The 13,616-nt window shown below is 40.1% G+C and overlaps 1 protein-coding gene across 12 annotated transcripts in view; it reads right to left on the bottom strand.

Annotated features, from left to right (window-relative positions):
* CCDC57 (coiled-coil domain containing 57) overlaps positions 1-13,616 on the bottom strand; it is a 65,242-nt gene that overhangs the window by 24,797 nt on the left and 26,829 nt on the right. For all 12 annotated transcript variants that reach the window (XR_014544336.1, XR_014544337.1, XR_014544338.1 and 9 more), the window contains 3 exons: positions 8,699-8,857; positions 6,133-6,295; positions 4,495-4,629 (listed from right to left, as the gene is read on the bottom strand). Coding sequence is in view for 7 of the 12 variants with exons in the window: in XM_083598117.1 (XP_083454243.1) it covers positions 4,495-4,629; positions 6,133-6,295; positions 8,699-8,857 (457 nt within the window). In the remaining 5 variants the exon portion in view is untranslated. The remainder of the gene's footprint in view (positions 1-4,494; positions 4,630-6,132; positions 6,296-8,698; positions 8,858-13,616) is intronic.

Here is a 13,616-nt window from a genome sequence, read left to right as displayed (position 1 = left end):
CAGTGCATAAACGGGCTCATGTGGCTGGAGGCAATTTGTCAGATAGTCTAGTCTCAGAAGGTTTAGGGCTTTAATGGCTAATAACAACAGCTTGAATTGGGATCAAAAGGGAGCCCCAGCCACTTGTACATCCGCCTTTCTGGATTTAGTTTCAGCTTGTTCAGTCACATCCAGCCCGTTCCAATCTCATACACTTGTATAGAACTTCCATCCTGCCCCTTAGGATCAGATGGATAAGAGAAAGAGTACTTTTTGTTATCAGGATCCAATCACACATGAGTACAATTCACACAGGGGCATATCATGATAATGCTAAATCACTGCTCATATTTCATAGATGAATGTGCATATATTTTGATGACTGTATAAATTCAGGTGACCATAATTTTTATTCAGTAAATATGTGTCTGGTATTCACTAAGTGTATAAGGGCCTTTAAATGGGTGTTCTCAAGGTGTCCTGCTGAACCAAAGTGAATTAAAGAGTTATTTGATATAGATACAAATGACTAGCCCTTTATTACAGAATCATGTCGGAGTCAAATATGCTACAAAAATAGGTTGGCAAGCTGTCAAACCACCAAGAAGAAAACATAATATAGCTTTTAGGCATTTATTAGACCTCTGCACACGACAATGAGGAATCTGTATTACTCATGGAAATGCATTTGTTCTTCTACCAGTTTTGACCTACAACACTTGCTTGGTTTCCTTTTCCTTTATCCTTTTGTATCAGGGGTTGGACTAGATGATCCTCAAGGTCCCTTCCAACTCTACAATTCTATGATTCTATGTCTATTACATTGTAAGTCTGTGGACAGGAAACATTTTTGTTTTTTAATCTTTGTACAGCACTAGAAAACTGTAGGCATAAAACTACCTATGAATTTCTATATTTGTTTTTTTTTAACATGGAACTCATGCTTGAAAATTTTGTAGCCAGAGACACTATGCATGGGGGAATTTAGGCTACATTCTAAGTTCAACCAGCAAATGTATTCACATTATTTTCTGGTGTTCTTTTGTTGTAGTTAGTATAACATACCATTGTCTACTTAGCCATACTGCTAGGGCAATTCATGACTGCTTACACTTGTCTTCCTACCAACATAGTAAGCGGTCATGGAACTGTTCCCAATCTTTTCCCCAAAATAAATAAATGTTAACATCACATTGCTTTCTTATTTGGCCAGAAGTCATTTCCCCAAGAATGTTTTCATATTATACTTATATATTTCATCTTCTCATTCTGGACCATGAGATAATCCCTCTAGCCCAACTCCCTTCTAAAATATATGTATTATCCTATCCAGACACTGGCCGGATAAAAAATAATGCTAATTCAGTCGTTAACACCAAGCACAGCAGATTGGAGGGTTGGGGGGGGTTTACTATAATGTGCATGTGCAGCCAGGCATTCCTGCATTGCTCCTACCTTAGCTGAGTGGGAAAACAAACCATGGGGTGACTGTTTTAGGATTACGTTCAAAACAAAGCCTATGGTTTGTTTATGATCAGGAAGTCAAGGGGTGGGGGAATACTTTTTCCTCTTCAAATCAGAGTTTGGAGAGAAACAAACCATCAATGCTGGTTCAGATGTGACCCTAATCCAGCTGTTCTGTGGCTTCGTCCCCCACTCAACTGCTCATCCACATTGTGATTTTTTTTAAAAAAAACCTATATAGACTGAGTTAGTATAACTTGTGAATGTGGCCATTGTGTACTGTTTCATACAGCAGTGTAAGTATACTTTCTTTTCTAGGCAATTCCTCAAAAAAGTTTATAAAGTTTATTTTGGATTAAGGAAGATACACCCAGGAAGGTGATGAATGGAAAATGAAGGGTCTTTTGTGAGGGCAGAGCAGAGAGGATCTCCCAGGGTGGGAGGCTGGGGAAAGAGGGGGAAGCTGCCAGGTGAGAGATGGGAGCGTTCATCCTTCTGTGTGTGGAATATGTTAATATATAATTGTGATAGAGGGTGTTGTGTCCATTTTTTTCTCTCGCTTTCCTTTCTTCTTTTCTGTTCTCTCTTTCTTTACTCTTTTTTATCTCTTTTCTATAGATTAAAGGTAAAGGTAAAGGTACCCCTGCCCGTACGGGCCAGTCGTGTCCGACTCTAGAGTTGCGTGCTCATCTCGCTCTAGAGGCCGTGAGCCGGCGCCGTCCAAAGACACTTCCGGGTCACGTGGCCAGCGTGACGAAGCTGCAGCTGGCGAGCCAGCACCAGCGCAGCACACGGAAACGCCGTTTACCTTCCCGCTATAAAGCGGTCCCTATTTATCTACTTGCACTTAAGAGTGCTTTCGAACTGCTAGGTGGGCAGGAGCTGGGACCGAACGGCGGGAGCTCACCCTGCCGCGGGGATTCGAACCACCGACCATACGATCGGCAAGTCCTAGGCACTGAGGTTTTACCCACAGCGCCACCCGCGTCGATAGATTAGTTTGGCTTTTATTGTATTTTATGTTGAAAACTTTCAATAAAGCTTGATTGAAAAATAAGGAATGTTGGAAAGGTAAAGAAAAGGAGGGAGATTTTTATCACATGTGGTGGACTTGTAGTACGTTAAAAGCTCACTGGGAAATGATATATAATAAGTTTAAAATGTTTAAAAGTACATTTGTGGAAAAACCAGAGGCATTTCTGTTAGGTATAGTAGGGAATGAGATCCCAAAGGAGATATAAAACTGTTTATGTATGCGACAACAGCAGCAAGAACTCTTTTAGCCCCAAAATGGAAGCAACAGGAAATTCTATCGCTAGAAGACTGGCAGACGAAGATGATGGACTATGCAGAATTGGCAAGGCTGACCGAGAAAATCCGAAACCAGCATGATCAAGCTTTCCAAAAAGACTGGAGTAAATTTGTACAATATCTGAAGGACAATCGTAAACAATTAACAACACCAGCAGGGTTGTTGTAAGAAAACTTGCAATGTTAAGAATTTGTACCTTTTTATATTTATTTAAAAATTTGTGAAGAAGTGAAACGTAAATGGGAAAATGTATAAATCCTATGAAGTAATAATGTATTATGGAAACCATGAGATGAAAGGGATGGAAGTCAAAGCTCGATTGAGCAAATATGTAATGAGTATAATAAGGATTTTTTTAAGTGTGATAAAATGGAAACTTAATAAATATAAAAAAGAAAAGAAAAAGAAAAAGAAAGTTCATAATCTTTTGGATCTGCTCATGTAGACTCCTCAACATGTTTTCTACATACCGCTCCAAAATAGAAAGCATCCCCTGATAACTGACTGTAGCACTATCCACTACATTATTTAAGGAGGAAGCTCTGCAGAGAGATTTCAGGCCACTTTCTATTTTGGTTGTACATAAACGGCACTAGAGCCAGTTACTCACACACTACAATCTTCAAGGGCAGAGGGTAGCAAGAATGACTCTGCAAATAATAAAAAAGCTACTCTCCTTCAGCTTATGTCAGGAAATGCAAAGCCTTTCAAAAGCAACCACAACACCAAATACATGCAAGATTAAAAGCAGGAGATGCCAAAAATTAGCAATAATCTAGCTCTGCAATCACATTTTCAGAAATTGCTGAACAATTGCTTAAATTAACTCTAAACTGCAATTGCTTCTCTAACCATGCAAAATAATAAATCTACTAGAAAAAAAATCCATTTTTAATTCATCCTTATTCAGAACAAGAGGCTACAAAACCTCCCCCTTTTAATGCTTTGCTTAGACCGTAAGGGCACCAGGACTTCCAGTCCACTTTGCATTGTCTTATAAAAATTCTCTCAAGGCTGCATCCAGTGCTGCACAATTCCCACATTGAAAGTACTCCTGCACAGGAAACAGTGCACAATCATTCTTTTAAGTTATCAGCTGTGGAGAGTGTGCTTTATTGCATGTACACATAGTGCATGTACATTGGAAAGCCATCTCTCGTCATGATTTTCCAATGTCTGCAGATGCAGTGAAATGAAAATATGTGCATATATAACATATGGCCAGTGCTCCGTTAGGACAAATTAAGCACTGACCCACCAATATATCCGCTATCCACCAGCCCCTACCTGCTTGATTTCCTACTTACAACTGTCCAGGGGGTAGCACTGTCTATTAGCTTCTTCCTCCTTAATCCAAGTTTTGCCCTTGTAGAACTCAGCAGAGAGGCGGATGAAGAGAAAACTAGAAATAGCTGGCTCCTCCTGTCACTGGCTATTGTTGCTCTCCCTGCCTTCTGCTCTATGAGTCCCAACTGGCACCAGCCACCACTGCGTGTGACATGAAAGCTGCATGCCAACCCCATATGGAAATGATTTCACTGGATTTTGTCACTGTTGAGGTTGTTCTCATATCCAAAGGGTCTGAAAAAAACTGTGTGCCCTTGATCACAAAACCTAAATAAAACCTACATAAAAAGCCTTTTTAAAAAAAGGCTTCTCTCACAGAACTAGCCCTGACCATAAAGTGAGTTGTTTTAGGATTAGTTCAGTTTAAGGAACAGCAATTAATTAATTTTAACCTGTTTCACTCCTTTTGGCATGTGACCATGCTTTCGAAGTTCCTGAACAGCTTGGTCCCTCTCAAGTGTTACAGCAGAAAGGACCATTTCCATCTCATGCAATTTCTGTTCCTTCTCCTGTAGTTCAGCAGTAACCTGCAAAACAAAATGATGGCAACTTGAGAAGATGTTCTTAGAAAAGAACATTCCCCTAGCTTCTAGTACCTTCAATATTATTTTATCGCCATCAGACAACATACTATGTTTAATCTCCCTTGTCCTTTGAATTAAACTCAATCCAGAGTGACCATCCACATCGTGAATGGAAAGTATTGTGGAAGAGCTTTCCAAAAATGAAAGAACATGCCATTGTTAAATCAGTAAACAATTCACTTCCATTTATCCAAGATAAAATTTGGCAATGGGCTATTCATCAAGACATATTCCTTAGAGGGGATGAGGAATCTCTCATCCACAGGCCTAATTAGGCCCACCCCATTTGTCCCTCAAGCCACATTCACATGCCAAGCACTTGCCAATCATATATGATGTCAGTGTCAGGAGCGTCCTACACGCGAGTAGGAACCTGGCAGAGACACATGCCCGGCTGGCATGTTCTCTCCCGCCTGGTTGGTCATTTGGGAGAGTCAAAAGCTTTCTCCAGCCTGAACATCACAGCGACTGATACCAAGAGGCATCAGAACACTTTAGGACTAGCAGAGTGTTGGCTGTTTGCGTGACAGACTCAGTAGCGCAGCATTTTGGCTAGACTACGTTTATTTACATATATACACTTGGAGCATTGCAACTCAGCTTCTTTCTCTTCAGCGTCAGGAAGCAAAGAGAAAGAACAAAGGAACAAACGTCCTACAACATGGAACACAGTAATACAAACATCCTGTCTCCGTCACTTCCCACTATGTGGAATGAAAACATACACCATCATGTGATAAAAACAATCCCATGACTGCAAGGACAGGAAAAGAATCCTAACAGTCAGGTGTGGGCCTTAGTGATCAGGCAGGGATATAACAAATCAGGCAGCCCTTCAGCTATCCAGGATCCAAGTTGTTAAGGGTCTTGTAAATTAATGTTAGAACTCTGAACCTGGTCCAGCAAGGTATGGGCAGCCAGTGCAAGCTTTTGAGCACTGGAGTTATGTGCTGGCAAGTGTCCACATCAACAGTCCAGCTGCAGCACTTTGCACCAGCTGGAGCCTCTGAACTGGGCCCAAGGGCAGCCCCACATAGGCTTGCCTTGCCACCTGCAAACTGCATCCAAAAAAAGTTGTAGCCTAGTTTTTCCATCCTGTGTTGTATCTTATGTTGCTCCTTCTTTCCTCCTCACCTAGCTCAACTCTCACCTGCAAGCAGAAATAATCCTCATGCAAATAACAAGCTAGTACTATATTGAGATCAGCTTGGTGCTATTTATCTAAGTTTTAAAAACTGAACCATTTTCGTGCATTATCTGGGTCAGCACAGACTGAGTATGTTACAGGAAGAGAGTGCCAACTCCTTGGGTATGGTGGAACCCCTCAAGTATTTGCTAGAAGCACAAAAGAATGACAAGTCCAAAGGTATAAAATCTCCCCTCATGAAATATGCCTCTGCTAATGCTCTGTGCTAAGCTGCTAAGCAAATATGACGCAATTCTGACCTGGTCCCTAGCTGTTGACAGGCTCTGTATTAGAGCCTCTGATTTCTGATATTGATTCCTTTCAGCATTCTCGTAACGCCGCTGCCAGTCCAGGACTATTTGCACTTTAGCCCTTTCCAGAATCTCTTCTCTCTCAGCTGCTAATGAGAGCTGCTGTTTATACCTAAGACAGGGAGAAATGAAGCGAACATTTTTTAAAAATAATAATAATGGGGGGGGGGGGATGAATTTAATATCTATATTTTAATGTCACAAAATATTCAACAATTTTAACCCTTTACAACTGAGGTGTGTAGCATATAAGGCAAGAACCCCAGTCCATCAGCAGCCAGATACAGCAAAGTGTGAGATCACCACTAGACAGAAGTTTTTGGGTGTCTATGAGCCCCAGAACCTTCTCTGTGGTAGCGCCACTGTCTATGGAATGCTCTCCCTAAAGAGGGTTGCCTGGCATCTACATAAACATATTTTTGGCACCAAAAACCTTTATTTTTCCTTCAGGTCTTCAGTTGTTAACATTTCTAGTTCTGCTGTTATGGAATTTTGGGGGTTAATTAATTTTTACTGGTGACTACACTTACACTGTTGGGGGCGTGCGTTAACTTGTAGTGGTCCAGCTGAGTATCTAATGTTTTATATTTTTTATATTTATTCTACTGGCCTGGTATGTATAGCACTCTAAGCCAAATTGTTGCTTAGTGAGAAGATGTGATCTCCTGGAGGGGATGTGACTGGTCTGGAGAGAGTTCAATCATGATCCCAGGTTTAGACACCATGCTAAGCCAAACATGCTTACATGTTTACACTAAGTCATAGCTGGCTTAGCATGATTTGCAAACCAGGTCACTGTTACTGAACTGTTCAAGTCTCTTTGAAACTCTGGTGTAAAGCGATGAATAAATCTAATAAATAAAAGAACAAATAATACTAATATTGTACTAATACCAATGCTGTACTAATACTACTAGTAGTAAATGGCTGAGTATGAATTTGAACCTAATTTCCCCCAGTACTAGACTTACACCCTGACCTCTATATCACACTGGTTTTCTGGATCACTTAATCACTGGATGATCTTAATACTCATGTGACCACCCATTTTAATATCAGGGTGGTTAGCAGACCAATTGCTGCTTGCCCACAGCTATAGCAAATCAGTGAGCATGCTTGCCTTCATGTCAACCTGCATGCTCAGCTCTTGCTTTCTTCTCTCTTAAAGCCTACTGGCTCTCTAAGGCAGAAAAATGTCAGGGAGCTAAAAGCACTGCAAGACATGCCATGAGTCAGCCCCTACCCCCTCTCCCCTGAGTTGTCTGTGGGCAGAGAGCCAGAAGTCACCAATATTATGTCAGACAGTGCACCTGCCTCTCTTTTTCCCTTCTGCCTTGAAAGGTCAGCAGACCTTAAGATAGACGGTCAGTACCATTCGCACAGCCTCATATGGAGTTTAGTTTGCCCTGGGTTTTCCTTCTGTGAGTGAAGGGCAAACACAAGGATGAACCTATATGATCTCCTCCCATGGCAAAGTGACAGCAGAGAATCAGAAGCAAGACCATCCATCTTATTGATGTCCACAGCACTACTGGCACATGCCTGCCCCAGGTCCTTTATCTGTCTTCAGACCACAAGGTCTCTCTCAGTTGAGGCTGGACCATCTAGTGTTAAAAGCAGGTTTTGCTCCAAAATAAACAGTATCCCTTTAAAGCAAGTGGTAGTGCAACCCTTCCTGACAAGACCTTTCTCAGAACTAGGAGGAATTAACAACTGTAGGTGAGTGGTAAACATCTTTTTCCTGGACCAAGTACTCAAATGAGTTGTGGTTGCCTTTGGTTGATACTGATTTTCTAGATCCATTTCAACTGAAATTTAGGCCTGGTTTTGGTGCTGACATTGCCTTGGTTGCTTGTGGAATGACCTCTATCAGGAGAGAGATGGGGGAGTATGACTACCCAGTAAATTCACCTGGATCTAACAGGGGCTCTCAGGGGTTATCAATACCTTCAACCATGATCATTCTGGAACTTCCATCTATATTGGACATGGGCAGTATTGCATTTGTTCCTGCCTAGATGGTCATTTCCAGAAAACATTGCTGGGGGAGTTCTGCTGGGCCCTGTGGAAGTCACATTTCAGGATCCCACAAAGTCTCGTGCTTCCCCTCATTCTGTTTAACATCTACATGAAATGGCTAAATGAGGTCATTCAGGGATTTCAAGTGTATTAGAATCAACATACAGATGACATGCAACTCTTGTATCCTTTTTCATCAAAACCAGGTGAGGTTGTGGGTTAGATCAGTGACTAGTTGACGTAATGGACTGGACATGGGTTAACAAACTGAAGCTCAGCAAGAGAGGTACTGTTAGTAGGCAGTTGATCTGTCCAAATGACTGGTGTTCAGCCTGTTCTGGAGAGTGTTGCACTCTCCATAAGGATCAAACTCTCTAAAGCAGGAATGGGGAATCTCTGGCCTGTGGGCCAAATTGTGGCTGGTTGTAGGCCAAGATCGATCACGAAGAAAGATCCTGAGAAAACACTGGTTTAACCAGCTCACAAAGTCACTCACCTTTCAATATCTTGCAGTATGCTAGACAGTTGTGCTCTTAGCTTCACCTCTTCTTGTTGCAGTGCTTGAATCTGAAGGTCTTTTGAAACTGTCTCCCTGGATATTTGAGCTACTTGAGAATCCCAGCTTGTTTTCAGTGCCTCCAGCTCTTGTTGAAGTCTGTGAAAATATATAGAGAACAAAGGTTTGATTACATTAATGTGGTTTTCCATTTTAGGCAAAACAACAAGCAAAAGGGGCGGGGGACTGGCAAACAATAGTTCAGCCTCATTTATGCAAGTAGCCTAAGGGACATTCCAAACACCAAAGGATAACAGATGTCTCAGTAAAGTGAAATTGATATAGCATTACAGTAATATAGGAAAAGATAAATAATGCAGGATTAGTGTGGATACATATAAATTTAGGATAACCAAGGTAATGGGTTCCAGTGTATTACATATGCAAACAGGAGGAGGAAACACTTGCCATCCAAGTGTATTTTTCAGGCAAAGGCTCTTATATGTTCTACTAGTGTCTTTTATAATCAAGAATTGGTTCCCACGCACAAAATGTAACCAACTAATTGGTTTCTGATTTCTTCTGGTTTAAATGAATCTGCAATTTCAGATGTTTCATCATGTTAAGTTGTTTTTCATCAGACACGTTAGATAAGGAAGAAGAGAGCAAATGCCTGGGACAGTAGGAAAACACAGTTCTTCCTTCTACTCACACAATCTTCAGCATGTATTCAGATAAGTATTGCTTCTTAGAATATAATGTGTTTCATTCAAGGAGATACAATAAGCAGCCTTGTGTATGGGTTCCCAATGCCAAAAGATCCAAACCAATCAAAGTAAGAATCCAATCCTGATTTTTTTCATATTCTTTAAGAACAAAAGCTTTAATATATTAATATATATTTAATATATTAGGACTAGGTTGCCTAAAGGTAAAGGTAAAGGGACCCCTGACTGGTCCAGTCGTGGCCGACTCTGGGGTTGCGGTGCTCATCTCGCTTTATTGGCCAAGGGAGCTGGCGTACAGCTTCCGGGTCATGTGGCCAGCATGACTAAGCCGCTTCTGGCAAACCAGAGCAGCGCACGGAAACAGCGTTTACCTTCCCGCCGGAGCGGTACCTATTTATCTACTTGCACTTTAACGTGCTTTCGAACTGCTAGGTTGTTAGGAGCAGGGACTGAGCAACAGGAGCTCACCCCGTTGCGGGGATTCAAACCGCCGACCTTCTGATCGGCAAGTCCTAGGCTCTGTGGTTTAACCCACAGCACCACCCACGTCCCCTAGGTTGCCTAGAGTCAGGCAAATTCATGGAGGATAAAGTTATCACTGGCTACTTGTCATGATGGCTATATACTACAGATTCAGAGGCACTATGAGGAATACTGCCCACATTTCCAGTCTGTAGAGTTCCCAATAGGCATTTGGTTGGCCTGTGCAGAAAAAGAATGCTGGAGAAGACAGGCCTATAAAATGATCCGGTAGGGCTCTTCTTAAGTTCTTATGTTGTTCTTAATAAAAAGTTTAGATAATAGAAAAGTGAAAGAGGTTTTTTAAAAAAATCAAAAGTGTTATTGAAACAGTAAATACAAACATTCATTCTCATAATACAGATATTTTATTCATCCTACGAAAATAATAAACAATAAGCTTAAGACGAACAAAATAAAATGTGTCTTTACATAATAAAAAAATAATCTATGGAATTCACTGTCTCAATATGCACGCTGTTCATTGGGTTATTATTTAAAAAGATCAGACAGTTATACATCTATCAATAGCACTGATAGATGCATAACTGTTTGATTTAAAAAGCTACTTTATTCCACTGCATCACGGATTAATAGTAAGAGACATTAGGTATCACTACCTCTTCTGCACATACACAATGTAATAAGTGAATTGCATTTTCAAATGTTAGGTTGATTTACAGGCTTTGAAGTAACCATTTATACAAACCACATATTCTCCTTACCAGTCAGCTAATACCTTCCATCTAACTGGTGAGTGCTGTCTCTTCAGAACATTCAGAATGTTCTGTTGTAGGGAACAGGATTTGGTTTCTCTCAGAACTATAATTAGCACGACCACATAGGGCACCGTGCTTTCAAAAAGTATTGGCCTATGTAGAGAATAGACACAAGAGGCCTAGTTCTGCTACTAGTTTAGTGAGTGATCCAGGTTAAATCCCTATACTATTCATAAACAGGAATGCACTCCAGCTTTGTTAGAACATACAGTCCAGAACACCTGATCTCCTGTTCCCCAACTGAAGTCATCTCTCAGGCATAAGTGAATTATGTCTCCAACAGAGACCAATACCAGTAGTTTCGGATGGAGCATGAAATGAACAATTAAAGGCCAGCAATGACTATTTTATTTAGTATTTATACACCATTTTTAATTTGCAGAGGTTTGCATTCTGTATTGTGCTTATCCTAGGAAATAGGCTACTCATCCACATTTACAGTGAAGAAATTGCTTGAAATAATAGCTTGTGTGGGTCTGCACCACAAAGTTGCTTCAATTAGCCATTGATGGATCAATCTTCTACTATATACTACTTTTTTAGGGGGGGAAAAGTTCTTATGCTTTCAGATTACACAGCATCCTAAAACACTTAATTTAATGAGGGGGAAATACAATTGTGCAATCATTATTTCATAAAATGTCTGGCTCACACTTCAAGGAAAGACTTCTTAACCAATTGCACTAGTTATCTTTAATTGCACCTGTTATATTGTCTTCTAATATCATTTTAATCTCATTTTGTCTAAGTGTCCCCTCATGTGAAAGCCACTGTGCATTCCTAGTCCTTTTTATATGCCTTGCCTCCTCTGTACTTTTTCTAGTTCTGTATTGCTTTTTAAATAGATGTGTGCAAGATTTTGACAGTGCTAATATATATATATAGTAAATGCACACACATTTAATTTAATTTATCTAACACTATTGCAAGAGTTCATAATATTTCTATTTTCCTATTAGTTCTGAGCTTTCTGTTTAGCATTATTATCACAGTTGCACACATAAAGCTAATGTCTCAGTGAAAAACCCACAATGACTTGACATTCCCTAAACACCTCCCAGCTAATGCAGAGTTACAACAGAGTAAAAAAAAGAAGGGGGAAAAGATTATAGTGCTCATGGTTCCATATACAGGGTAATATCCTTAAATAATTCAAGAGTATTGGTGAAATGTAGTTTTCTTTTTTTAAAAGGGGGAAACACGATACCAAGCTTTTCCTATCACACAATTTTGCCTGCATACACATTCTTCACTTTTAAGTACCTACCCACTGTATTTAGATGCTATATTAATATTATTCATTTGTTACCAACTCTTCACTGTATCTTTTGGCAGCTCTCCTGGACACAATTAGACTGTTAAATTCTCTTTCCTTCAATGGGATTTAAGGAGCCTGTGTAAAGCTTGCAGCTTTTCAGTGCCAAGTACTAAAAGCAGGCTCCTGTGCATGAGTGCAAGGCACTTTTGTGTATGCATCAGAGAGGGGTTGATATGTATTTATACCCAGCACCAGAGCTGAGAACCTCATGGGGTGACACTCCAGAGGAAACCTTGGCCTTCAAACAGGCTTTTCTAGGGGAGCAAATGGTGGGTTCCTGCTAGAAGGTTTCATTGTCTTGTACTTGGTAAGTTTTAATTGTTTGAGTTGATTTTACTGGCCATTGTTTTGTAATTATTTTTTGCTATTACCTGATCTGATACCACGAAATCAATGAAAGGTGAGATAGAAATTTAATTAATAACTAAGGTGGCAGCTGAAACTTCTCCTAAGCATGAGAAAATATTCAAGTGTAGCACTTTGGACCACCCACCCCAAATTAGATTTGCTACCCTCTAAGCTAGGCATGGCTAAACTGGGCCCTCCAGCTGTTTTGGGACTACAATTCCCATTATCCCTGACCATTGGTCCTGTTAGCTAGGGATGATGGGAGTTGTAGTCCCAAAACAGCTGGAGGGCCAAGTTTGGCCATGCCTGCTCTAAGCTGTAGTTTCTTTCTGGAACTTTTTCCATTTTAAAAGAAATCTGTGATGTGTATAATATCTTTGCTATCTTCTGATACATTTGGTTGATTTTGATTTTTAAAATTTTCAGTTACCACATTTGCTAGATCTGAAATGCAACACAAGTGTTTTTATTTTTTGCCAAATAATTTTTATTGATTTTCTGAATTTTACCAAATTGGCCACAAACTAAGACAAATTTAATACAATTGCACAATTGTTTTATTCTAGCAGCCTGTTCTAGACAGGGAATTACACTGTGTACAGAGAGTTTCTCCATCCATAACAGATTTCCTATTCAGTGGAGGGACCTGATCTGCATACAAATCTTTTATCACTTGCAGACTGACCTCTCCTTAAATGAAAGGAGTCTCCAGTGCACCTGTATGCTTGAGTGTATATGCAGAACTTGGCACTTTGGCAAGTGTGTTTAGGACAAGCGGCGCTTCTCAGTGTTGCCTACCTGGTGGAGCATCAACCAAACTAGTATATAATGATGTACGTACAAGAACAACTGTATAATCTGTTATAATTAGTGCGATATGGACAGTACCCCAAGTCTTCTACCCTAGTATAACCCCAACACATATTCACTGGAAAAGGCAAAAATACATACTGACTAATACATCTAATTTTACATTTGACCTTTGTTTCAACAGCATATGAGAAATGCTGTTCTCTGGAGAGAAGATATTACAATTCCTTATCACTCAGTAATGAACTGCTACAATGTTACATGTTCTTACAATCCTAAATATAAAAAAATTATTGCTTGATAAAATTATAGTGCTCACCTGATAATAAATATACAATACTTTCAGAAATTGTATTCTGAGCCAAAGAACCTGTGGCATGAAATGTGAATAAATTAACCAAGAGTCCCAGAGAGGC

This window comes from Podarcis filfolensis (assembly GCF_964270895.1).
Source record: "Podarcis filfolensis genome assembly, chromosome: 2".
Taxonomy (NCBI): domain Eukaryota; kingdom Metazoa; phylum Chordata; class Lepidosauria; order Squamata; family Lacertidae; genus Podarcis; species Podarcis filfolensis.
The sequence above is the reverse complement of the archived record's forward strand: the minus strand, read 5'-3'. Positions and strand labels throughout refer to the sequence as shown.